The sequence below is a fragment of the Amblyraja radiata genome, chromosome 15 (genome assembly GCF_010909765.2).
Source record: "Amblyraja radiata isolate CabotCenter1 chromosome 15, sAmbRad1.1.pri, whole genome shotgun sequence".
In the NCBI taxonomy this organism is placed as follows: Eukaryota; Metazoa; Chordata; class Chondrichthyes; order Rajiformes; family Rajidae; genus Amblyraja; species Amblyraja radiata.
Genome location: NC_045970.1, coordinates 10,750,471 through 10,776,511, shown reverse-complemented (window position 1 = coordinate 10,776,511; position 26,041 = coordinate 10,750,471). Strand labels below are relative to the sequence as shown.

Below are 26,041 nucleotides of genomic sequence, written 5' to 3'. Positions count from 1 at the left end.
TGGGTCTTGGGCAAGAAGGTATTGTGGGCATTTTGTCCCAAGGAAATGATATCTATTTTGTCTGAGATTTGACGTTGAGCTTTTGAACTGAAAACTGCTTTAACAAATCTTGATTATCTATGAAAAGAAAATCTGAGAAAAACGGATTGATACAATGCAAGCGTTAAAGTAGGGGGATGTATGAGTTTGTGAATGGAAAAGGCAGTAGGACATTATGTCCCAGCCGCATTCTTTATTGTTCAAGAGGAACTACAAAGCTGTTAATTCCTTGAATTGACCTTTAGTATTTTTCCTTTGGTTTATTGAAAGTCTGAACAAGAAATATTGTGTAGCTCCGAGCAGATGGGAAGCACTTGAAGTCATGAGATGTGTGCCTCATGATAGTGTGAAATAGGTTTAGCGGAACAGCTGTTTTTGTTTTACTGTCAATCGTTTCTTTTATGTTCATATTTTCTGCGCCTCCTACTCCCCCCCCCCCCCCCCCCCCACTCCTCCGCTCCTCACTGATTTTGCATTGCGTCAATCGGTAAGCTTAAACGCAAGTCGGCTTCTGTACTAACTATATTGTAACCACAGCTACATCGTTGAAATGATTGCAGTAAGCAACTGAGAATTAGTGGAATTGATCCTATACTTCATTTAGTGTTTTATCATCTATTCCCCTAGAAATCTTTTTGCACGGCATTCTTTCTTTCAATGCTATGCAATTGGGAATGGACAGTTAGTTCCCAGAGCTATAATGCAATATTTGCAGATCATTTTCGTATGCTGGAATACTTCTCACTTGTCTGATGGAGGAATATTTTTATAAAATATTTCACAGTGACTTCCACAAATGTTTCCGTTAGCTGTTTGTGTTCCAGGAGGGTATAAGTGCAAGGCCACAGTTCAAAAAGCAATCTTCAGGGTTGTACTGAAACAGTTTGGTACAGTTTTGATTTATCGAAAGTATCTGAAAATTGTATCTGCATATCGAGGTTGCATCAAGGATTATTTCCATGCATAGCACCCCCCCCCCCCCCCCCCCCACTGGGTTTTAGGCATTCAGTTTTATGGAGACCCCACACATACAAACAAAACCCTACAAAGATTATTAATCTCAAAGGAGAACCACTTTGAAAATAAACTGTTTTCATGCAATCTCCCCACAGTAATCAGATGCCATTGTCTCATAAGGAACCAAGGCTGCCAGTTTCACTGCAGGACACCATGTAAGAGAGTTGATTTTGAAATTGACCATCAATCGTTCAATCGTTTCTATTGATGCTTGTGCAACAATGTTCTATTAAACCAATTTCACATGCACTGATACTTCAAGCCTCTGGAAACCAGCCATTGAGCATGGAACAACATGATTCTGCAGCCTTGTAACCAGACAGGGAATATCAATAAATAAAAGCTCCCATGAATTGGTCCTCATCAACACCATTCAATATAATGTGGAGGTAACGCTACTGTACCAAGTGATTATGTGTGATTTCCAAATTGTACACAAAATTAACCTCCGGATGTCAGTGAAAACTGAACATATTTGTAACTCTAATAGTGGAAATTATATAAATCATGATTTATGATATATGATTACATCGCTAATGTTTTCAACGATAATAAAAATAAAATCATTTATAACCCCTATAAGTTATAATAGTACAATTTCCAATATTATGACTAGTACAGCTGCTTCCCTTATTTCTCCTTGTAATTCCTAGGTAAATATGTTGCAAAATTAATGAAGCAATCTTCAAGGGATTGTTGAGGGACCATAAATATGAATGATCTTGCTTCATTATTACACATGCCGAACTGTACATTACTGTAGTGAATCCCTTTGTCATCTTGTAACGTGGGTAGATTCTAGTGAAGGAGAGGGTAGAATCCTAGAAAATCATGTGTATCGTTAATTTTACAAAATGGAAAACCCTATATCCCATTGAATCCAATGTTATAGGTGAAGATGTGTTCCCATGGAATTTTTCTCTCGATAGTACCACAACAGCTGGCTCACTCCAGGGTGGCACTTAAGAGATTGCCATGTCAATTTCTAAAGGGTATAGACTGTTTTATAGTAATGGAGGTTCCCCCTCAGGAGTTGCCAAAGCTTGATTGTGCTTTTAGTTCAGTTCACAGTAGATGGAGGGGATGCCAGTCATCTTCTATCCTGAGAAACCGCTTACAAAGTACCAATCACCCACATTTGGTTTCCTGAATAATTTGCAGTTTTGGATCCCACTAAATTACAAATAGATGTATCGTCAACCTGCCAGACAGTAATCGTGAGCACATTACAAAAACAAAACAGGAAATGTTAAATAAAAACGCAAGATTCTGGAAATATGTTGCATAGTGGCGCAGGGGTAGAGTTGCGGCCATTCAGCACTTGCAGCGCCAGAGACCCGGGTTCGATCCTGACCATGGGTGCTGTCTGTACGGAGTTTGTACGTTCTGCCCGTGATCTGTGTGGATTTTTGTCCGAGATCTTCGGTTTCCTCCCACACTCCAAAGATGTACAGGTTTGTAGGTTAATTGGCTTGGTATGAATGTAAAATTGTCCCTAGTGTGTGTAGAGGGCCTATCCCACTTATGTGTCCTTGCCACCGAAAAAATCAGGTGGCATTGATGTTTATGTTGTAGAACAACTGGTTTCGATGAATGTCATTGACCTGAAACATTAGCTGCATTACCTGATGATACTTAATATATGGGAAATGTCCAGTTTGTGTTTTTGTTTTTGATGAGGATTAAAGTCATAGAGTGATACAGTGTGGAAACAGGCCCTTTGGCCCAACTTACCCACACCGGCCAACATGTCCCAGCTACTTGCATTTGTCCCATATCCCTCCAAACCTGTCCTAGCCATGTACCTGTCGCACTGTTTCTTAAATGTTTGCATAGTCCCTGCCTCAACTACCTCCTCTGGCAGCTTGGATTCTTTGATGATTTTCAGCCTTTTGGAGTATATAATTATTCTGCATTCAAAATATACCATTGATGACTTTGCGATGTCCAAAATCCCCTCTATTCTGCTCACTTCGAATGTAAGGGATTTTGAAAAAAGTTTAAAGCTTGAAAACAAATAAATTGGGATGAAGGAAAAGTATTGATATTGCATCCAAAAAAATTCAGTGGAGCCAATTAACGAAGGTAAAAAAAAATTAAGGAGATTACTCCTGAATTTCAATAAATTTTGTAAAATGGAACTTCATTTAAAGGCTAATGCAATGAACTTAGAAATTAATAAGTCAAGTTGGAATATTAAGAGTGGGATCCAAAACTACAAACTATTCATAAAATGTCATGAGGGAGATGTCTTTTATTAAAGTAGTTGCTCAGGATAGAGGATGACATGCATTTCCTCCAGTTTTATGGGTTCAGGTGTAGCTGATGAGGCCATTTTGGGTACTGCAAACACATCTACAAAGCAGGCAGTACAGATAGATTGTAAATGTCATATGTGCACCGTTGTAATTGAACACATTGCTAAATTCAAGGTGCCTCTTTCCATGAGGTCCGAAAATAGGATTCAGAGGCCTACTGACTGTTAGTCAACTAAAGGGCCTGTCCCATTTTCACGACCTAATTCACGACCTTTTTTACTCGTGGACATTTTTCATCAGGCTAGAAAAAAACGCCGCGACCTACTTGATGCCACGAGTACCTACGGCTAGCATCACGACCTGCTAAGCCCTACCTACGACCTTATGACGACCATGCTGCGAGTATGAGTCAAGGGCAAACTCGGCGGAGGTTGTGAATTAGGTCATGAAAGTGGGTTTACATTAACATTGGTACTTTATTCAGTTGTACAAGCATCGGTGCTGTAGCTACCATTTAAGAGTACATTTTATTAATAAACATTATTTTTCCAGAAATAGCTTGCTTTTGGAGCCAGATGGAAGCATGAAACACTTGGCTCTTCTGCAGGTTGTTACATATATAGGAGTGTTTAGTTCTCTGAGAAGTCATGAAATGATCAGTCTATGAATCCCTACACCGCCTTGCACTCTATTTCAAGGAAAGAGTGTGAGTTATCAGAAACAATATTAGAACTCTTTAAAAACACCTCTATTCTGCTCACTTTGAATGTAAGAGATTCTTGAAAAAATTTTTTTTTTAAAGCTTGAAAAACAAATGAATTGGGATGAAAGCACAGAATGGATTATTGCATCCAAAATAGAATCAGTGGAGCGAATTAAAAAACAAAAAAAATTAAAATGATTACTTCTGCATTTCAAGAACTCAAGGTCGCAAGAACTCACAAACAAGGCTTTAGTTCCTTTACACTGCAGAGACATGCGGACTAATTTTCATGACATGAACTTGGCTTACTGAAGCTCTGTATTGTTGACAGTGCTCATTCAGTTGATATGCATTTAGGGTTGGATTCAGTCAGGACATTAATTAATTATATACCTGATTCTATACGCAGAGCTGCCAACTCTCACGCATGGGCGTGAGAATCGCGCATTGAGTGTGAGAATCACGCATTTCGCCAAATTCTCATGCTCCCATGTTGATCACAGAATTTCCCATGCTCTGTCATGAGAAATACAGTGATCAACGAGAATTTCAAAACTAATATCAACTGCATGGGCCGCGGGTGTTGGAGAGCCGGGGCGGAGGGAGGGGTGGAAGCAGAAGCAGCGGCGGGGACGGATGCGGACAGGGAGCCAGGGCGGGCGAGTGTTTGCCGGGCTGTCGAGTGTTTGCCGGGCTGGCGAGTGTTTGCTGGGCTGGCTTGTGTTTGCCGGGCTGGCGAGTCGCTCGCTGCAGCTCCGGCCATGGAGCAGCCTCAGTGCAAGAGTCCCGGGCTGTAGGAGGCGTCGGAAGCGTTGCGCCGCTGCCGTAAGAGTCTCTATGCCAAATTCGCCCTGGTGACCGGCATGGGCCAGGCTGTGGCTCGGTGCATACTGGAGGACAACCAGTGGCTGATGGAAAGAGGTACCAAATACTGGGTCGAAGCGGTGGAAGATAGTGGCCTTCAAATGGGGGTGGTTGGAGAAAGCATCCTGCTTGCCCGTTAGATTTTCACTTAACGTAACTGCAGGAAAAATGTTCCCGATGTTGGGGGAGTTCAGAACCAGGGATCACACAGCTTAAGAATAAGGGGTTGGGCATTTAGGACTGAGATGAGGACAAACATTCTTCACCCAGAGAGTTGTGAATCTGCCACAGAAGGCAGTGGAGGCCAATTCACCGGATGTTTTCAGGATATAGTTACAGTTAGCTCTTGGGGCTAGTGAAATCAAGGGATATAAGGAAAAAACAGGAAAAAGGTACTGATTTTAGATGAACGGCCATGTTCATATTGAATGGCAGTGCTGGCTCGAAGGGCCGAATGGCATATTCCTGCACCTTATCTATGTTTCTATGCTTGAGTATATGGAAATAAAACTCGACCACTTTATTTTGAAGCATTCATACATGGTGGAGGTATAATGTAGTCATAGAGTGATACAATGTGAAAACAGGCCCTTCGGCCCAACTTGCCCACACTCGCCAACGTCCCAGCTACACTACCTGCTTTTGGTTCATATCCCTACAAACCTGTCCTATCCATATATCCATATAACTGTTTCTTAAATGTTGGGTTAGTCCCTGCCTCAACTGCCTCCTCTGGCAGGTACACAAAATTGCTGGGGAAACTCAGCGGGTGCAGCAGCATCTATGGAGCGAAGGAAATAGGCGACGTTTCGGGCCGAAACCCTTCAATCACTTTGTCTGCCTCCTCTGGCAGCTTGTTCCGTGCACCCATCACCCTATGTATGGAAAAGGTTACCCCTTAAAAATCTTAAAAATACTTCAAACAAAATACATTGAAATCATTCTTCTACAATGCACTAAAACATGATTTTAATACCAAATTTTAAAAAGTCCCTACCGTGGGAGGGAGACACTCCCCTCCCCACTCGGTCCCTCCACTCCCTCGCCGGATACCCCCAAGGCCAGTGATCAGTGATCGCTCAGCCCCCCCCCCCCCCCACTTTCGAAAACGCTCCGTGGCCCGCGGTTCAGACGGAGAGCACTGCCAGATGTGTGTTGAGAACTGAGGCCAGTTGTCCATGATGTCTGGATCTCAATGCTCAGCGGAGTTGGCTAATGTTATTGATTTGTAATTAGCCTGATTTGTAATTAATTGACAAAACCTTAATTTATTAATCCGGAATATCCAGGCGATGGGATAAGTGTAATATTAAAATGACATGCAAGGTATCAGGCTGTCTGTCGCAACATACAGCCGCGATAACCCATTATTTCCTTCAGTTAAATATTGGGAAGGTAGCACTATTGTCATTTGCCACTCAACTATTATGTTTGTGTACCACACTGACTATTTCTAACCCCCCCTTCCAATTCCTGCGACAGATTGAATAGAAATGTTCCCAATCTCATTGTTTTATTAATTGAACACATAGATGAACATCCTCAAGGAATGTAATCAGATGGAAACTGATTCAGATGTGATGTTTAAGAGCTTGTTCAAAGAAGGGGCATATTTTAAAGGAGTGACTGAGATACTTGCAGGGGAATGTGTGAGGAGGTTATTATTTGTCTTTAGTTTTAGCTTGAACCAAGACATCTGAAGATTCAAAGATTAATATAGTAATTGCGCTGATACTGACTCCAACCAACCATGTAATGAATATCATCCATTCCGGAAGTTTTATTTTTCTGATGCCATTTAAACTTCACTTGGATTTCAATCACTTCAATGTAAAAGTAATTGGGAATGGGGAGCATTGGAACAAAAAAATGCACTTGGCACATATTAACTGTAATATAATAATGTATGCATGTTGGGAAGTGCAATCAAAACAAAGATCTTTTTATCATTGTTGTGTTATGAATACCACAGAAAATATTATGTACTCTCAGGATCACATTAAATAGAATATTATTGCTTAAATATATAGTTATTGGACTTTGCATTTCGGAAAAGTCCCAGCTGAGAGGAAGATAGCAAAATACTGAAAATATTGGGGGTGAAAATGACTTCAGGACAGTTTGTTAGGAAAATGAAGGAAATGGTAACAGAATACTTATACAGCTGTGTGAGTATAATTTTATGGATGAGAAATTATGTTAAACCAATTGATCAACAAAATTTGGTCTGTGAAGTGCCCCATAAAAGATTACTGCATTGGTTAAGCACCTGTGGACTTGAACGTAGTAGGTTAAGTCCAGGGGGTCAGATATGGGGCTTTATGTGTGGGCCAGCTGTATTGTCAGTGCAGAGGGGCTTGGAGCAAGGCCAAGTGTGCATCCAGAGTCAAGGTCTGGAATAGTACTAAGTGTGCAGTCAAAGCTGGAACAATGGGAGTGTTCAGCAGTGCGAACCTAAGCAGGTAAGCAGCTATGATCAGGGTAGAATAGGGGGCCAGGTGTAAGGCTGGACTCGGGATCAGGAATGAGATAAGGTATGCAACTGGAGTCAGGGTCAGGAGTAGTACCAGGTGTGCAGTGAGACCCAGGTTGGTCAACATCAGCCAAGTGCTTGATTATAATCTGATTTCCATACATGAATACACTAAGATCATTCATGTGCTGCACCTGTTGACCAGAGCCTGGCTCTACTGTGGAATGTACTTAGGAATGTAATTTAGCCTAACCTTATTCATAGCTAATACAATTTAAAGCATAAATATTGCATTCAAGTGTTAGTTAAAAGACTCGCTACAGTATGCACCAGATTGCACAATTTCAAGCTGAAAAATGCAAAAGCTCCATACCAATGGGAGGGGGGATACCCCCCTCCCACACCCTAACCCCTCCCACCCCCTCCCCCCCCCCCCTCCTTCCCCCCCCCCCCTCCATCGCTATGCTCCCTTGGCCTTGGTCTCTCACAATTTCTCACTAGCAACTCTCACCCAATGTTGGCAGCCCTGCTGTACCCGGTTTTATACTTGACAACTACATACACAAGTAAAGGACTTAAAAACTTTAATCATTACAAACATTGTTTTGACCTATTCCAAGAAAGGCGTGATAAATCAGCAATGTATTATCGTCTAAGGCATGTTTTTTTGCATGGACTGCCAATGTAAATTTCCATTGGATGTGAGGCCCAATGTGCTGGAAGTTGAACATGCCCTGCAAACCATGTGCGGATAGACCCCCCCCCCGTCTCTCTGCCATTGTGAAGCAAAGGGATAAACTCAGTATAATATGGGCTGTCGCCCAGGAATGCTCATCAGCCCTTTGACAGGTCTTGTTTTTGGTTCTGCTGGGGGTCCACAGCCGCCCTCCTCACCTGGCAAACCAGGTGGGGGAGACGGTTTAGTCGCCGACTATCCGACCATGGAGCAGGTAGTACGGGATTGCATGGTACACGTGGCGGGGGGGACTCCCCCCGACCTGACCATCAGGTCGGGGAGAGTTGCTCAAAGGGCGGATGAGCTTCTAGCGAGCCAACGGCTATCCACAATTCAGTAGAAGTTGCGATCACTGTCGTACACAGCATTGTAAGGAATGATGATAAAGCACACTCATCAAAATCCTATACTTCCAGCGGCGGAAGTCCGCAGGAACTGGAGGACAGAGATGTGCGGTGCGTCCGTCACCGTTCCCGTTGGAAACCAGCACCACTGCATTGCTAATGTTTTCAACGATGATGATGAATGAATGAATGGCCCAGGAAAAATTGAGTTTAGTTGTTAGGTAAACAAGCTCAGGGTTTTAATTGTTGGGGGACATAATTGTTGGGGGGCAGGTGTATTTGATCCTTAAGAATTGGATCAGGACATTGGGAATGGGGGGACTTGCTGGTTTGGAAGAACGGTTAGAACCATGATTTACTGGTTGCAAGTGTTGGATTAGCAGACACCCAAAGGTTGGCTGTGGTGAATCAGGGCTGTTCTTGGGCCAAGGAATGCAGGACGTGAATTGGCCAAGATAGACTGGCGATTGATTCTTAATGGGTTGACGGTGGATATGCAATGGAAGGCATTTAAAGACTGCATGGATGAACTACAACAATTGTTCATCCCAGTTTGGCAAAAAAATAAATCAGGGAAGGTAGTGCATCCGTGGATAACAAGGGAAATCAGGGATAGTATCAAAACATAAGATGAAGCGTACAAATTAGCCAGAAAAAGCAGCCTACCAGAGGACTGGGAGAAATTCAGAGACCAGCAGAGGATGACAAAGGGCTTAATTAGGAAAGGGAAAATAGATTATGAAAGAAAACTGGCAGGGAACATAAAAACTGACTGCAAAAGCTTTTATAGATATGTGAAGAGAAAAAGATTAGTTATAACAAATGTAGGTCCCTTGCAGTCAGAAACGGGTGAATTGATCATGGGGAACAAGGACATGGCAGACCAATTGAATAACTACTTTGGTTCTGTCTTCACTAAGGAAGACATAAATAATCTGTCGGAAATAGCAGGGGACCGGGGGTCAAATGAGATGGAGGAACTGAGTGAAATCCAGCTTAGCCGGGAAGTGATGTTAGGTAAATTGAATGGATTAAAGGCCGATAAATCCCCAGGGCCAGATAGGCTGCATCCTAGAGTACTTAAGGAAGTAGCCCCAGAAATAGTGGATGCATTAGTGATAATTTTTCAAAACTCTTTAGATTCTGGAGTAGTTCCTGAGGATTGGAGGGTAGCTAATGTAACACCACTTTTTAAAAAGGGAGGGAGAGAGAAAACGGGGAATTACAGACCAGTTAGTCTAACGTCGGTAGTGGGGAAACTGGTAGAAGCAGTTATTAAAGATGGGATAGCAGCACATTTGGAAAGTGGTGAAATCATTGGACAAATCAGCATGGATTTATGAAGGGTAAATCATGTCTGACGAATCTTATAGAATTTTTCGAGGATGTAACTAGTAGAGTGGATAAGGGAGAACCAGTGGATGTGTTATATCTGGACTTTCAGAAGGCTTTCGACAAGGTCCCACATAAGAGATTAGTATACAAACTTAAAGCATACGGTATTGGGGGGTTCAGTATTGATGTGGATAGAGAACTGGCTGGCAGACAGGAAGCAAAGAGTAGGAGTAAACGGGTCCTTTTCACAATGGCAGGCAGTGACTAGTGAGGTACCACAAGGCTCAGTTCTGGGACCCCAGCTATTTACGATATATATTAATGATTTGGACGAGGGAATTGAATGCAACATCTCCAAGTTTGCGGATGACACGAAGCTGGGGGGCAGTGTTAGCTGTGAGGAGGATGCTAGGAGGCTGCAAGGTGACTTGGATAGGCTGGGTGAGTGGGCAAATGCATGGCAGATGCAGTATAATGTGGATAAATGTGAGGTTATCCACTTTGGTGGCAAAAACAGGAAAGTAGATTATTATCTGAATGGTGGCCGATTAGGAAAGTGGGAGATGCAACGAGACCTGGGTGTCATGGTACACCAATCATTAAAAGTAGGCATGCAGGTGCAGCAGGCAGTGAAGAAGGCGAATGGTATGTTAGCATTCATAGCAAAAGGATTTGAGTATAGGAGCAGGGAGGTTCTACTGCAGTTGTACAGGGTCTTGGTGAGACCACACCTGGAGTATTGCGTACAGTTTTGGTCTCCGAATCTGAGGAAAGACATTCTTGCCATAGAGGGAGTACAGAGAAGGTTCACCAGACTGATTCCTGGGATGTCAGGACTTTCATATGAAGAAAGACTGGATAGACTCGGTTTGTACTCGCTAGAATTTAGAAGATTGAGGGGGGATCTTATAGAAATTTACAAAATTCTTAAGGGGTTGGACAGGCTAGATGCAGGAAGATTGTTCCCGATGTTGGGGAAGTCCAGAACAAGGGGTCACAGTTTAAGGATAAAGGGGAAATATTTTAGGACCGAGACGAGGAAAACTTTTTTCACACAGAGAGTGGTGAATCTGTGGAATTCTCTCCCGCAGAAGGTAGTTGAGGCCAGTTCATTGGTTATATTTAAGAGGGAGTTAGATGTGGCCCTTGTGGCTAAAGGGATCAGGGGTATGGAGAGAAGGCAGGTACAGGATACTGAGTTGGATGATCAGCCATGATCATATTGAATGGCGGTGCAGGCTCGAAGGGCCGAATGGCCTACTCCTGCACCTATTTTCTATGTTTCTAAAGGATAAGCATCAACAGAGTGTCATTTTTATTTTCTAATCCATTTGCAAATAATAGGCAGTATATAACAACATGTTCCCAACCAACATAGAACAGTACAGCACAGGAACAGGCCCTTCGGCCCACAAGTTTGTTGCCAAACATGAGGCCAAGTTAAATCAATCTCCTCTGCCTGCCTGTGAAACATATCCCTAATCTCCTCTATCTGTGTGTGATTCCATCGCCGGCACAATATCTAAAATGCTACTATCATATCTGCCTCCACCACCACCCCTACCCCTGGGAGCATTTTCCAGGCACCAACCACTCACTATGTTTTTAAAAAAAACTTGCTCAGCACGTCTCCTTTAAACTTTGCTCCTCACACCATAAAACAATGTCCACCAGTCTTTGACATTTCCACCCTGGGGAAAAAGATCCTCACTGTCTACTCTATCTGTGCCTCTCGTATTTTTATATTGAGAGTCTCAATATAATTTTATACTGAGAGTCTCCCCTCAGCCTTTGATGCTCCTGAGAAAGCAATCTAAATTTGTCCAAGCTTTACTTACAGCTAACACCTTCTAATCCAGGCAGCAGTTTGTAAATCTCTTCCGCATCCTCCCCAAATCTTCTGCATCCTAATCTCCATTCAGTACTCTAAATGTGGGCTAACCAAAGTGCTATAAAGTTGCAACATGACTTCCCGACTCTCATACTCAATGCCTTGACTGATGAAGGCAAGCATTCCATATGCCATCTTTACCACATGTGCGACCACTTTCAGAGAGCTAGGAACTTGAACCTCAAGGTTCCTCTGTATTTCAGTGCTGTTAAGAGTCTTGCCATTAGCAAATTGTGAGCCGCCTTGACCACCAGTGTTTTCAGAACCTTTCATCTCTGACCCTTGTGTGGAGCACCTCAGAGACCTGACAACATGTGTTCTTCGCGGTTGCCTCTGGATTTCCAAGCTACTGGCCTTGATTTTGCTTCCAGCACTAATTAGTGGTTGATACTGCCCATTCCATGCAATCTGATGGTGCTCGAACCAAATAAACAATGAACTACAGAAATACTAAATAACTGACCCACGTCCTACCATTACCAACTCACCTATAGAATCAAGGAGACAATGTTAGAATGCTATATTTGGCTAGAAGGGCCCAAACCAAAATGCCACCTACCCATGTTTTTCAGAGATGCTGCCCGACCTGCGGAGTTACTCCAGCACTTTTTATTTTTTCTCACAGCTTTCATTCTTTTTTAATCATGGGATGAAGAAAATGTGGAGATAAAATTGGCTGAAGAGTGAAATGGATCCTGTGCCGTTACTACCAAGCTAGGTTAGACTCATGTCCGTAGACATAAGTAGATCTTAAAATGGCTGTGCAGAGAGACCAGAATTAACAATTCATCAGATCGCTAGGCATGGGAACCTATAATTAAACGACTGTATTAATAAATACTGGCATAAAGTAGAATTGGTTACAATTGATGTTTAAATAACCAGGTTAAAAGAAACCACAATTTTTGGATGTTCTCTTTATGTTACTGATTTAGTGTAAAATCTACAAAGGCACTGTTTTTTTTTAAATTAATCAAAAAATGTATTCAATTATTAAAAAATAATATTTACACTACAATAAAACAAGCCAGAACCCACCACCATAACACAAGGCAAACAAATATCCTAAATAAATTATGTTACAATCCTTATTGAGGATGCATTCAATCCCCTGCGGTTCCCAGCGGTCCCGGAAATCCCCCAGGGTGCCTGTGGACAGGGCGCAGTCCCTCTCTAACCCCACCCGGGCACGGCCGTAACCCCGGAAAAGGGACAGGCAGTCGGCTCGGGCAGAGCCATCTTCCGCCTGGCGCCGTGACTCGCGGATGGTCAGCTTGGCCAGGCCCAGGAGCAACCCAACCAGGACATCTTCAGCCCTACCCTCTCCCCTACGTGGAGGGTGTCCAAAGATGAGGATGGTGGGTGAAAAATGCAGCCAGAAGGCAAGGAGCAGCCCCTTTAGGTATTGAAACAGTGGCTGCAGCCTCACGCACTCCATGTACACGTGGTACACAGACTCTTCCAGCCGGCAAACATGGCAGGCGGCTGGTGAGTCTGTGAACCGTGAGAGAAACAGGTTGCAGGGAACACCTCGGTGTAATACCCTTCACCCCAGGTTCCCGATGTAGAGGGGGGGAATCCCTGCGTAGAGGGACCACCACTGGGGACCCCCCTCGCGACTGGAAGGCAACACCGACCGCCACTTGGTGTCCGGACGGTGGACCAGGGCGAGGAAGTGCAGGGTTTGGAGGAGGAGCCCGTACAGGACACGCCTCCCTGCGTCTCGGAAGGAGATGAATGGTGTCGAGGAAAGGTGGCTCGAGTTGTGTGGGACCGGCTCCCAGGAAGGAATACGGCGCCTGGGTCCGACGAATACTTCTGGCTGAGCGGGAGTTTGCTCAACCACAAGTACTCCACACGTTTGAGCCCCCCCCGACACCCAGTGGGGCGGGACAAGGGCCGGCTGCTCTCACGCCCGGGCCGTGACCCTCCGCCGGAAGAGTGGGGGCCGGTCGACAGCAACCAGGTTCCAGACTCTCAACAAGTCCCTGTAGAAGCCGGGCATCCTCATCAGGACCACACGGCTGACGCCGACCATCGGAATCTGCATACCTCCTTGAAGGCAGCGGCTCCGTTGGAAAATGTACGTCGCCAGCACGTGCCACCTGGGAGGATGCCCTGAGTACAGGTATCTCTGCAAGGTCTACAAAGGCACTGTGGTGTTAATTGTGTAATGGAGGCCTGAGCTCATTTTATTTGGTTGGTGGTACAAAAATATACCTCTACATTTGGTGCGCATCTTGGCATGCACCTCTATGGTGCATGCCATTTACTGAGCAGAAATGCATTGCTGTTTGTCATAATGACAAGTATACGTGTCTGAATATTATCCTAAAGGGTGTCTGCAAAAATATGTCAGGAAAGAGACCTTTGGGTTTAATCTATCATTTGTTAAAGGTATACATGCAGTAAACGATGCCCACAGGGAACGCAAATGGTCTTTTTGATAAGGTTGCTAGGACAATTGAATGTAAAACAATTAGAGATTGTACATTTAAGGTTCAAAAGCATAATTGCTCTCAAAGAAATGGAGGCTTAAAATAGATCGGATTGTAGCTTTAAACTCTTGAAGTGGTTGGATATATTAGGGCTGAATAGAAAAACAGTAAATGCCAGATTACTTGACAGGTCAAGCGGCAGAAGCAGAGGCAATATTTCAGTTTGATGTCTTGTGATCAGCACAGCGGAAAATTACAGGTGCAAGTCTTAAGATGGATGGAATGGAATATTTTATTGTCACATGTGACTCGGCACAGTGAGATTCTTTGCTTGCATACCCAATGTATACAAATAAAGGCCACCTACGGCGCTGATAGAGTTACAAAGTACGCCGGCTCCTCATTTGTTCTCCTCCCCCCCCCCCCCCCCGCTCCCCACCCACTCCAGGTCATCATTGTTCTTCCCCTCTCCCCCCATCTCACGGGGGTTCCCCAACGTTCTCATCGACCGCCAAACACGGGTCGACTCGCGAGGATTCACCACAGCGGAGACTCCATCTCCACGAGGCTCCACCGCCGCCGCCGAGGCTCCACCGCCACCACCGAGGCTTCACCACCATCACCACCACCATCACCACCGAGGATGCACACAAAAGACAAAACTCCATAACGTCAGATAATCCATATCCTGCTTTGTGACCAGCTTTCCAGAACTATAGGTTGCCACAATCGTGACTCCAGGCTTTTTGTCCCTTAAGTTCTCCTCCCACCCTCTGCCTCGTATATGTATAAGAAAGAACTGCAGATGTTGGTTAAAATCGAAGGTAGACACAAAAAGCTGGAGTAACTCAGCGGGACAGGCAGCATCTCTAGAGAGAAGGAATGCGCGACGTTTCGGGTCGAGACGTTTCGGGTCTGAAGAAGGGTCTCGACCCGAAACATCGCCCATTCCTTCTCTCTAGAGATGTTGCCTGTCCCGCTGAGTTACTCCAGCAATTTGTGTCTACCTCTGCCTCATATTCTTTTCCAGTGAAATGTAATGTGAGGTCAAGGGATACTACCACATCTTGCAGTCATATTACTGCATTCAAAATGCTCACTTAATTCGCTTTTCCTATTTATATTTCCATGGAATCACTTTTTTACCCATCTACATTATCACTTTTGTTATGTATTCTCTCCTAACTTCTACATGTCATGGACATCAACTTTTTGTTCTTTCCTCTTTTCAAGCTTGAGGTTTGTCCCTCCACCACCCCCCAAAATCTTCCATATTTTCTCAGCATTTTTGTACTTCTGACCTTTCATCAGGACTTAGACAATAAACAATAGGTGCAGGAATGGGCCATTCGGCCCTTTGAGCCAGCCATTCAATGTGATCATGGCTGATCATCCCCAATCAGTACCCCATTCCTGCCTTCTCCCCATATCCCCTGACTGCTATCTTTAAGAGCCCTGTCTAGCTCTCTCTTAAAAGTATCCAGAGAACCGGCCTCCAACGTCCTCTTAGACAGACTCACAAATCTCTGTGAGAAAAAGTATTTCCTCATCTCCGTTCTAAATGGCTTAATCCTTATTCTTAAACGGTGACCCCTGTTTCTGGACTCCCCCAACATCGGGAACATGTTTCCTGCCTCTAGCGTGTCCAAACCCTTAACAATCTTATATGTTTCAAGAAGATACCCTCTCATCCTTCTAAACTCCAGAGGGTACAAGCCCAGCCGCTCCATTCTATCAGCATATGACAGTGCCGCCATCCCGGGAATTAACGGGATGACAATTAAATCGGAATGACACATAAAACATTAAACATTAGTCATAAAACATATTAGGTAAGTCCTTTTAATCTGAGGTTTTGTCCTCTAGTCTTAGACTCTCCCACTAGTGGAAACATCCTCTCCACATCCACTCCATTCAAGCCTTTCACTATTTGGTAATTTTCAATGAGGTGTCCCCTCATCCTTCTAAGCTCCAGTGAGTACAGGGCAAGAGTCATCAAAAGCTCATGATACGTTAACCTAATCATCACCAGGATTATTCTCGTAAACCTGCCCTGGACTCTCTCCAACGCCAGCACATACCTACTCGGATATGGGGCCCAAAACGGCCCACAATACTCCAAATGCAGTCTGACCAGTGCGTTATAAAGCCTCAACATTACATCCCAGTTTTTATATTCTCTTAAAATAAATGCTAACATTGCATTTGCCTTCCTTACTACTGATTCAACTTGCAAATTAACCTTATGTGAATCCTGCACCAGCACTCCCAAGTCCCTTTGCACCTCAGATTTTTGAATCCTCTCCCCATTTAGAAAATAGTCTATGCCTTTATTCCTACAACTAAAATGCATGACTCCACACTTTGCTACCCTGTATTCCATCTGCCACTTCCTTTCCCATTCTCCTAACTTGTCCAAGTCCTTCTTCAAACTCCCTGCTTCCTCTACAATACCTGCTCCTCCACCTATCTTCGTATCATCTGCAAACTGTCACTAAGTCATTAATTCCATCATCCAAATCATTGACATACAACGTGACAAATAGCAGCCCCAACACCGACCCCTGCAAAATAGCACTAGTCACTGGCAGCCAAGCAGAAGAAGCCCCCTTCTGCCATTCATCCAACCTTTCCTGCATGCCTCTATTTCCCCTCTAATACCATGGGCTCTCACAATGAGCCTTCTCTACCATTGCATAATCTTTTAATACGCTTTGCATTGCGCAGTTATCTTGAGGAGTAGCTGAGCTATTGCAGAATTTACAAATGGACATGCATTTGGTAAATTGTGGACATGCGTATAGCACTAAATCACCAAAAACAAGTGCTAATTCTTTTCAGTTAGTTTGGCATAATCAAGCTGATGCATTTTATTTCTATTTTTGGTTCTGCAAAATTATTTGCTTTCATAATTTATTTATATATGGGCTATTCCAAATAATTGCTCTTAATGAATCATTCTTGAACAAACTCATAAGCAAAAATGTGTAGGAAGGAACTGCAGATGCTGGTTTAAATCGAAGATAGACACAAAAAGCTGGAGCAGCTCAGCAGGACAGACAAGGAATAGAAGACGTTTTCTTCTTCTGAAGGGTCTTGAACCAAAACATCAACTATTCCTTTTCTCCAGAGATACTGTCTGACAGTAACTGTCTGAGTTACTACAGTCTTTTGTGTCTATAATAATTGAAAATGGTTCATCTAAAGTAAACTACCAGCAATATTAAAATTTTCAGTAAAATGTCAATGATTATTTGGAAGCGTAGTATTCCACACAGTAGAATGCTTAATAGCAATAAAATGCATAATTGTCAAGTCTTTGTTACGTGGAACTAACTTATGCTGCACATATCAATATTGATGATTTAAAACACAATTTAGTTTGCTGTAAACTAATCAACATTTAATCCACCAATTCAATGTATGCCTTTAATTACCTACAGCTAGGGTATGGAAAGTTAGTAATATTACTGGGTTGAGCCGATAAAGTTGATTTTTGACAAGACAAAATGAAATTATTTTTTTTCCATGTTTCCAATGCAAGTCTTTTATTTATCTTGTTTATTTACTTGGCAGGAGAATGTGTCCCTTGCTGATATACTGTCATTGCGGGATAGCTGCCTCAGTGAGCAGGATATCTGGGCAGCCTGCCTAGAATGTTGTCTTTCAATGAGGAGCATTGCCCACACTCCGCTCTTTCATACCCTCTGCATTACCCCAGATACATTGGCCTTCAACGCAAATGGAAATGTTTGCTTCATGGAGCAGCTGAGTGGTAAGTACTAAGGCTGTTTCTCATATACCTATGGCTTTGAATATAACATGAATGTACAATTTCTACACCTAATATATTCTTTCTCTGAACTGTGTGTGTGTGTGTATGTGTATGTATGTGTGTGTGTGTGTATATATATATATATATATCTCTTTTGTTTATTAAATCTAGTTTAGTTTAGTGTAGAGATACAGTGTGGAAACAGGCCCTGCAGACCACCAAGTCCGCACCGACTAGCGATCCCCGTACACTAGCACTATCCCACAAGCGAGGGCCAATTTACTATTTTAATCAAAGGCAATTAACCTACAAACATGTAAGTTTTGGAGAGTGGGAAGAAACCAGAGCACCCAGGGAAAACCCATGCAGTCACGGGGAGAACGAACAAACTACACACAGACAGCACCCGTCGTCAGGATCGAACCCGGGCCTCTGGCGTTGTAAGGCAGCAATTCTACCACTGTGCCATCTAATAGGTGCTTTGGGGAGTATAAATCTGAATTTCATTCATACTACAATTTCAAGTTTTCAATGTGCTCTTTTAAACGTGGGAAATACAAGGCAAGTTATGGCCAAATATTTTAATTGGCAGTTGGGGGTAGGGGTCCTGCTCTTGGCTAAGAGGAGACATAATTGTTGCCAGATCTTCTGCACTTCCAGCATCACAGCACACAGAAGCTAGTGTGCTTGCTGGATATTGCCAAATAACATGCAATGCTTATTTGATTTCATTCTGCAGAAGGTCAAAGTCCAATTCTGTATTATTTTAATGGATCCTGCTACTTTAGGCATCTTTTAGTAAATTTGGGATGTTCAACTTTCTCTTTAGTGAGTACCACCTTTAGCTTTTAATAATTTATTGTTTCCCACTCCTATTGCCCTCACTGTCAGTGTTCTCCACAAGCTCATCCCACCCCACCCCACCCCCTCCTCCCTAGTAGTCTAGGTTTCAGTGTATTATTGTTGCATGTACCATGGACAATGACAAGCTTTGTTTAGCATGCTATCCAAACTGATCAGATATATTCAAGTCTAACTCAAGTACAGTAGACAGACCAAAGGGGAGGATACAGAGTGTAGAATATCACTTTGATCCATATCACAGTGGCATTGTAGGCCTTTCTTTCACCCCCACCATGCTGACACCCTTATCATGCATCTATATTCCCTTATCATGTATCTAAACACTATGAATGGCTCGATTGTAATCATGCATTGTCTTTCTGCTGACTGGTTAGCACGCAACCAAAGCTTTTCATGGTACCTCGGTACACGTGACAAAACACTAAACGGAACTGAAACTGAAACTGGACTGAAGCTGAATCATTGGAGAATTAAATATTCTGAGTCTGAAGAAGGGTCTCGACCCTAAACGTCACCCATTCCTTCTCTCCAGAGATGCTGCCTGTCCCGCTGAGTTGCTCCAGCATTTTGTGTATACCTTACTGTTGAGTTGTAAACTACTCGTGTAAAATATCAGGTGCTGTTCCTCCAGTGACTTCCACCCAGGGACTCCAGCAGTCCTTCCAGGTGAGGCTAGTTAATTTGCACTCCTTCAAACCTTGTCTGCTGAATTCAGTGCTTCTGATTTGGTCTCATTTACACCGAGACCAAGCATAGACGAGGCAACTGTTTCGCCAAACACTAGTGCTCTGACTGCCAAGGCCTGCTGGGTCTCCCAGTTGCTCACCATTTTCACTCCCCTTCCCTGAAAACTGGAGATCAGACATCGTATTCTGCTTGGTGAGCTTACAATCCAACGGTATTCACATTGAATTCTGCAATTTCAAATAATTCCCGTCCTACCCCCCACTCTTTCTTGTTACCCCCAACCTCAGTGCACACACATTTCTCTGACAATCTTGCAACCTACTCACCCCTGCCCCAACTAAGCCGCCCTACACCTTCCTGTTCCTTCGTACACATGGCACATCCTCAAGTCCTCCATTTCCACTTTATATTTCCTCCTCTTCCCCGCCCCCTTATCCCCTTCCACGCACATCCCTCCCCTCTGGCTTTCATTCCTCCTCTTCTCTCTATATATCTGACACCTTTTTGTCTCTTTTTCACATGTAGCTTTTGTCACGAACTCCACGCATCTGCCAACTAACCAATCCCCCCCTCCCTCCTGTATTCACCAGTCACTTGCTAGACCTTAGACGTAAGGGGCTGTCCCACTTGGGCGACCTAAATGGCGAGTTTAGAAGAGTTTGAAAAAATGACATGTTGAAGACCTCCTTCGACTATGTTGAAGACCAGCTTCGACTAGCTACGACTAACTTCGGGAAAATTGGACACCGAATAGTGGAGAGTGAAGACGACCTCCTTCGACCTTCCTTAGACCTCCCTTCGTCTATGATGAAGACCATCTACGACTACCTTCGCCTACCCGCGATTACCTATGACTAACATGCCGACCTACTACGACCTACTACGACTAAATCTACGAGTAAAAGAAGTATAGATTTCTTCCATGGCGACCTTTTTTATGACTCGCGGGCGTTTTTTATCATATTGAAAAAAACGCCGCCACCTAGCTGAGGCCTCGAGTACGCGGAGACCACTCTCGAGCATGAAGGAGAGTTACGAAGACCTTCTACAACCTCGTGTCGACCATGCTGCGAGTATTGAGTCGAGGACAAACTCGCCAGAACTCGCGGATTTGGTCGCCCAAGTGAGGCAGGCCCTTAAGATAGATGGAGTCATAGAGTGATACAGTGTGGAAACAGGCCCTTTGGCACAACTCTCCCACACTGGCCAACAATGTCCCAGCTACCCTAGTCCCACTTGCCTGGGATTGGTCCATAACCCTCCAAACCTGTCCTATTCCTATTATATCTTTTCCACTTCATGTTGAAAATCTTTTCCCCTTAAGGGCCTGTCCCACTTTCACGAACTAATTCACAACCATTTTTACTCGTGGACATTTTGCATCAGGCTAGAAAAATGCCGTGACCTACTTGATGCCACGAGTACCTACGACTAGCGTCACGACCTGCTAGGACCTACCTGCGATCTCCTACGACCTCATGACGACCATGCTGCGAGTATGAGTCAAGGGCAAACTCGGCAGAGGTCATGAATTAGGTCGTGAAAGTGGGACAGGCCCTTTAACCTTGCCCCGCCCCTCCTCTTTTTTCCAGCTTCCCCGCTCGCCCCCCCCCCCATCTCCAATCAGCCTGAAGAAGGGTTCTGACCCAAAATGTTATCAGTGCGTTCACTGTACAGTTGCTGCCTGACCCGCTATGAGTTCCACCAAAACTGTTCTTTTGTTCGAGATTCCACCATGTGCAGTCTCTTGGGTTTCATTCAAACATGCTGAGGTGTTCTTGCAAGTTGAAATGTGCTCCGATTGAAAATAATGTAATTTTACAGAGCCATTTGTTCACACCCAGAATGTTGAAGTTGAAATTACATTAATCAGCTGCATCTTTGTGCTTAATGAATATAAAACATCAGGGCATTTTGAATTATGCCAGGGTTTTTAGATATTAATTGAATGGAAAATCTTCCGCCAGGTCTCCATTTAATTCTCTACTTCTGCTGAATATTAAAATCTTTAACATCTACAGTTCCAATCCCCATGTGACTCATTTAAAGTCACATCACCCACAAACAGGTCTTTGGGATTAAGCATCTTGCTGGCTTGCTTTCCATGTAGATTACCTCTGGCCTTTTGTGTATTTTAGAGGGGAAGTAGCCTCAGAAGAAGGAAAAGTAAGAAAACTAAGACATTTGAAGCTTTTCAAAGCACACGTCTTAAACGGTTAATAACATTCAAACCATATTGCCGCACCTTCTAAATTTGTGATTGATTTTCCTCATTGCTTATTTACAGATGACCCAGAAGGTGCATTTGTTCCTCCTGAATTCGACGTAACTGGCAACACTTTTGAGGTGGGTCAAAATACTCATGATGAAAGCTCAGGTCTCCTCTTGGAACGGGAGAGCGGTGAGATGAGGGGGGTTATGTGAATTGTGGAGGGGGGGGGGAGTCTTCCAATTCTGGGAGGAGCTAATCAGAGGACATCTATATAAGATGGTATTTATCCAGAGGTGAAAGTGGGCAGAGTATAAGTTTATTTGTATTCTGTGCAATTTTGTGAACAGTGAAAATGAAAAAAATTACTTTGTTTTTCCTTTGAATGGTGCTTTTTTCACACAATGTTTTGAAAATTCAATCAAAAAGCACGTTTTGGAAAGTTTTAATCAAAACTGACTATATTAATTGTGTTGCTTATAAATTGTTGATTGAGGTCAATTATTGACACTGTAACAACTTAAAATGCTTTCTGTTGCCCAAAAATATTAATACATTTTCTCACCAATAATTGTATTATTTTTCTCCAGTACAGCTCTGCTCTAAGTTGGATGTCATGATTTGTGACATAAAACCCACTTGAATTTGTGACATCTCCTTCTTCTTCTTGCGTATGGCGTGCACAGCCTAAAGTTGTTGGACAACTTGTTGTATTTGATCTTATTTGATTGTGCACGCCGGGTTGATTGCATTCGTCGAAACAGGGCGGACCAAGTGAAGGTTGCAATCTCCCACCCCAATTTGTGACATGAAACCGATAGAATGGAGTTAGGAGGGAGAGATAGATCGGCCATGATTGAATGGTGGAGTTGACTTGATGGGCCGAATGGCCTAATTCCGGTCCCATCATTTATGACCTTATAACGTTACCATATGAATGAATGATTAATGTCCGCATTGCATTTTTCATTATCTTCCATGTTGGATACTTAGAAGACTTAGAAATTTGATTGCGTCAGTTATTATTCCCGGTTATTAAAACTGAGTGGAAAATTAACCATTTTGGCATTGGTTAGTAATTGTGCACTTTGCTAAGAGAAATCAAAAAGTGAATTGATATTTCAACATGGAGAGACTACAAATGAGTGAAGTTCAGAGGGATCGAGGTATTCACACTAATCACAAAAAGTTAGCAGGCATGTCCAACAGGTAATGAAGGCAAATGGCATTTGGCCTTTATTTTGCAAGGTTTGGTGTGTAAGAATAATTGAGTTTTGGTAGTTTTTTTTTGTACAGGGCTTTGGTGAGGCCACTCTTCATTCTGTACACAGTTTTGGTTCGTTTATCTTAAAAAATGGGAAGCAGAGCATTGGCGAGAAGGCAAAATAAATTTACCTGGCTATTCCCGAGATGAGAGTCTTGTGTTGCCAAAGGTTTGTACAGGCTCAACAGATTGTGTGGTATTTTTTTGGAGTTTAGGAAGAATGCACATAGTCTCTTGTTAGATGTACAGAGTCTCTTGCCCAGAATAAGTGAATCGAGGACATGGACATAGGTTTAAGGTGAAGGGGGAAAGATTTAATAGGAATCTGAGGGGTAACTTTTTCACATAAAGGTTGGTGGGGGTATGGAACAAGCTGCCAGGTAAGGTAGTTGAGGCTGGGACTATCCCAACATTTAAGAAACAGTTAGACGGGTACATGGATAGGGCAGGTTTGCAGGATTGGAAAAGCAGGCAGGTAGTGTAGCTGGGACATATGGCCGGTTTGGGCAAGTTGGGCCGAAAGGCCTGTCTCCATGCTGCATCATCCTATCACTCTAATGAGGCGTGATTTTATCCAAATGTATAAGAACCTAAGGGGGGCCTGACAAGGTAGATGACGAAATGTTCCCACTAACGAGAGAGTAGCGAACACGGGGATAGAGAGACAAAGTAAGAGGCTGCAAAATTAAAACTGATGTGCATAGGTATTTGTTTCTGCGAATAATGTAACTCTAGAATTCTCTGCTCCTAAGGGTGTTGGTGACCAAAGCGTTTGATATATTGAGGGTAGAGACAGATCAATATTTGAAAGAATTGAGCTTTGAAGAAACTAGCATAGAAGAGGAATTAGGCCAGCATAGATCAGGCATGATCGTGTTGAATAGTTCAGTAGGCTGAAGGGGTCTGGTCGCCTACTTTTATTCAGATTCAGCTTATTGTAAGATACACCACAGTGCAATGAAAATCCTTGTTTGCATGAAGCCCAGGGAGAAAATTGTACACATGGCAATGATAGATATAACAATACATAAAATGACAAATGCAAAACAGCATAATGGTGCAAAGATTGCAGCATCCTTGATGATATTTCCAACCTTCCTGTTGCAATGCACATTAAGATGGATGGGTTGGAAGGAATTGATAGTTTGTGCTGTGTTTATCACACTCTATAGGTTCAGGCAATCAACAGCCAAGCAGTTTGCATTATAGGCTTCCCATCAGAATACTTCTTATAAAGCATCTCTAGAAGATTGAGCCAATCCCATTGGATTTGCCAAATCTATTTCGATGCTGGTGAAAATAAGTACCCAGATGCACTTTCTTGATTGCTGCATAGTGCAAGCGGAGCAGGCTAGATTGTTGGTGATTTGTATGCCCAGGAACCTCAAGCACTCGAACATCTCTCCAGCAACTATATTCATGAGGACAGGGTCGTGCTTTCCAGCTTTTTGTATTCTTGTGTCCCAATGGCCAGATAGAAGCTATTATGGTCAGGCCTTTAGGGAAGGTGTAAGGGCAGGGTGGGCGGAAGCATCCTTTTAAGAATTACTGCCCAGTCCATCATCGGCTCTGGCCTCCCTACCATCGAGGGAATCTATCGCTGTCGCCGCCTCAAAAAGGCTGCCAACATCATCAGGGACCCACACCATCCTGGCCACACACTCATCTCTCCGCTGCCATCAGGTAAAAGGCACAGGAGCCTGAAATCTGCAACATCCAGGTTCAGGAACAGCTTCTCCCCCACAGCCATCAGACTATTAAACACAACTTCAAACAAACTCTGAATTATAACAACCTATTGCACTTCAACTGTTTATTTATGTGTGTATACATATACATATATATATATATAAATATGCTGTGCTGCAGCAAGCAAGAATTCCAGTGTCCTATCTGGGACACATGACAATAAACTCTCTTGAGTTGACTTGTCTTGACTTGATCATGGCTGATCATCCCAAATCAGTACCCCGTTCCTGCCTTCTCCCCATATCCCACGACTCCGCTATCTTTAAGAGCCCTATCTAGCTCTCTCTTGAAAGTATCCAGAGAACTGGCCTCCACCGCCCTCTGAGGCAGAGAATTCCACAGACTCACAACTCTCTGTGAGAAAAAGTGTTTCCTCGTCTCCGTTCTAAATGGCTTACCCCTTATTCTTAAACTGTGGCCCCTGGTTCTGGACTCACCCAACATCGGGAACATGTTTCCTGCCTCTAGCATGTTCAAACCCTCAATAATTTTATATGTTTCAATAAGATCCACTCTCATCCTTTTAAATTCCAGAGTATACAAGCCCAGCCGCTCCATTCTCTCAGCACATGACAGTCCCGCCATCCTGAGAATTAATCTTGTGAACCTACGCTGCACTCCCTCAACACCAAGAATGTCCTTCCTCAAATTTGGATACCAAAACTGCACACAATACTCCAGGTGTGGTCTCACTAGGGCCCCGTACAACTGCAGAAGGACCTCTTTGCTCCTATACTCAATTCCTCTTCTTGTAAAGGCCAACATGCCATTCGCTTTCTTCACTGCCTGGTGTACCTGCATGCTTACTTTCAGTGTTCAAAAGGGAACTGCAGATGCTGGAATATCGAAGGTACACAAAATTGCTGGGGAAACTCAGCGGGTGCAGCAGCATCTATGGAGCGAAGGAAATAGGCGATGTTTCGGGCCTGAAGTAGGGTTTCGGCCCGAAACGTCGCCTATTTCCTTCGCTCCATAGATGCTGCTGCACCCGCTGAGTTTCCCCAGCAATTTTGTGTACCTTGCTTACTTTCAGTGACTGATGAATAAGGACCTCCAGATCCCATTGTACTTCCCCTTTTCACAACTTAACACCTTTTAGATAATAATCTACCTTCCTGTTTTTGCTACCAAAGTGGATAACCTCATATTTATCCACATTAAACTGCATCTGCCATGCATGTGCCCACTCACCCAACCTGTATAGGTCACCTTGCATTCTCGTAGCATCCTCCTCACAGTTCACACTGCTACCCAGCTTTGTGTTGTCATCTGTAAATTTGCTCATATTACTTGTAATCCCATCATCTAAATCATTAATCTATATTGTAAATTGCTGCCTTGCGGTACACCACTAGTCACTGCCTGCCATTCTGAAAGGGACCGGTCAATCCCTAC

At 43.5% G+C, this 26,041-nt stretch overlaps 1 protein-coding gene across 5 annotated transcripts in view; it reads left to right on the top strand.

The window, feature by feature from the left end:
- Window positions 1–26,041, top strand: part of kndc1 (kinase non-catalytic C-lobe domain containing 1) — a 192,925-nt gene that overhangs the window by 14,741 nt on the left and 152,143 nt on the right. For all 5 annotated transcript variants that reach the window (XM_033033634.1, XM_033033632.1, XM_033033633.1 and 2 more), the window contains exons 2-3: window positions 17,675–17,873; window positions 21,712–21,770. In XM_033033634.1, the coding sequence (XP_032889525.1) occupies window positions 17,675–17,873; window positions 21,712–21,770 (258 nt within the window). The remainder of the gene's footprint in view (window positions 1–17,674; window positions 17,874–21,711; window positions 21,771–26,041) is intronic.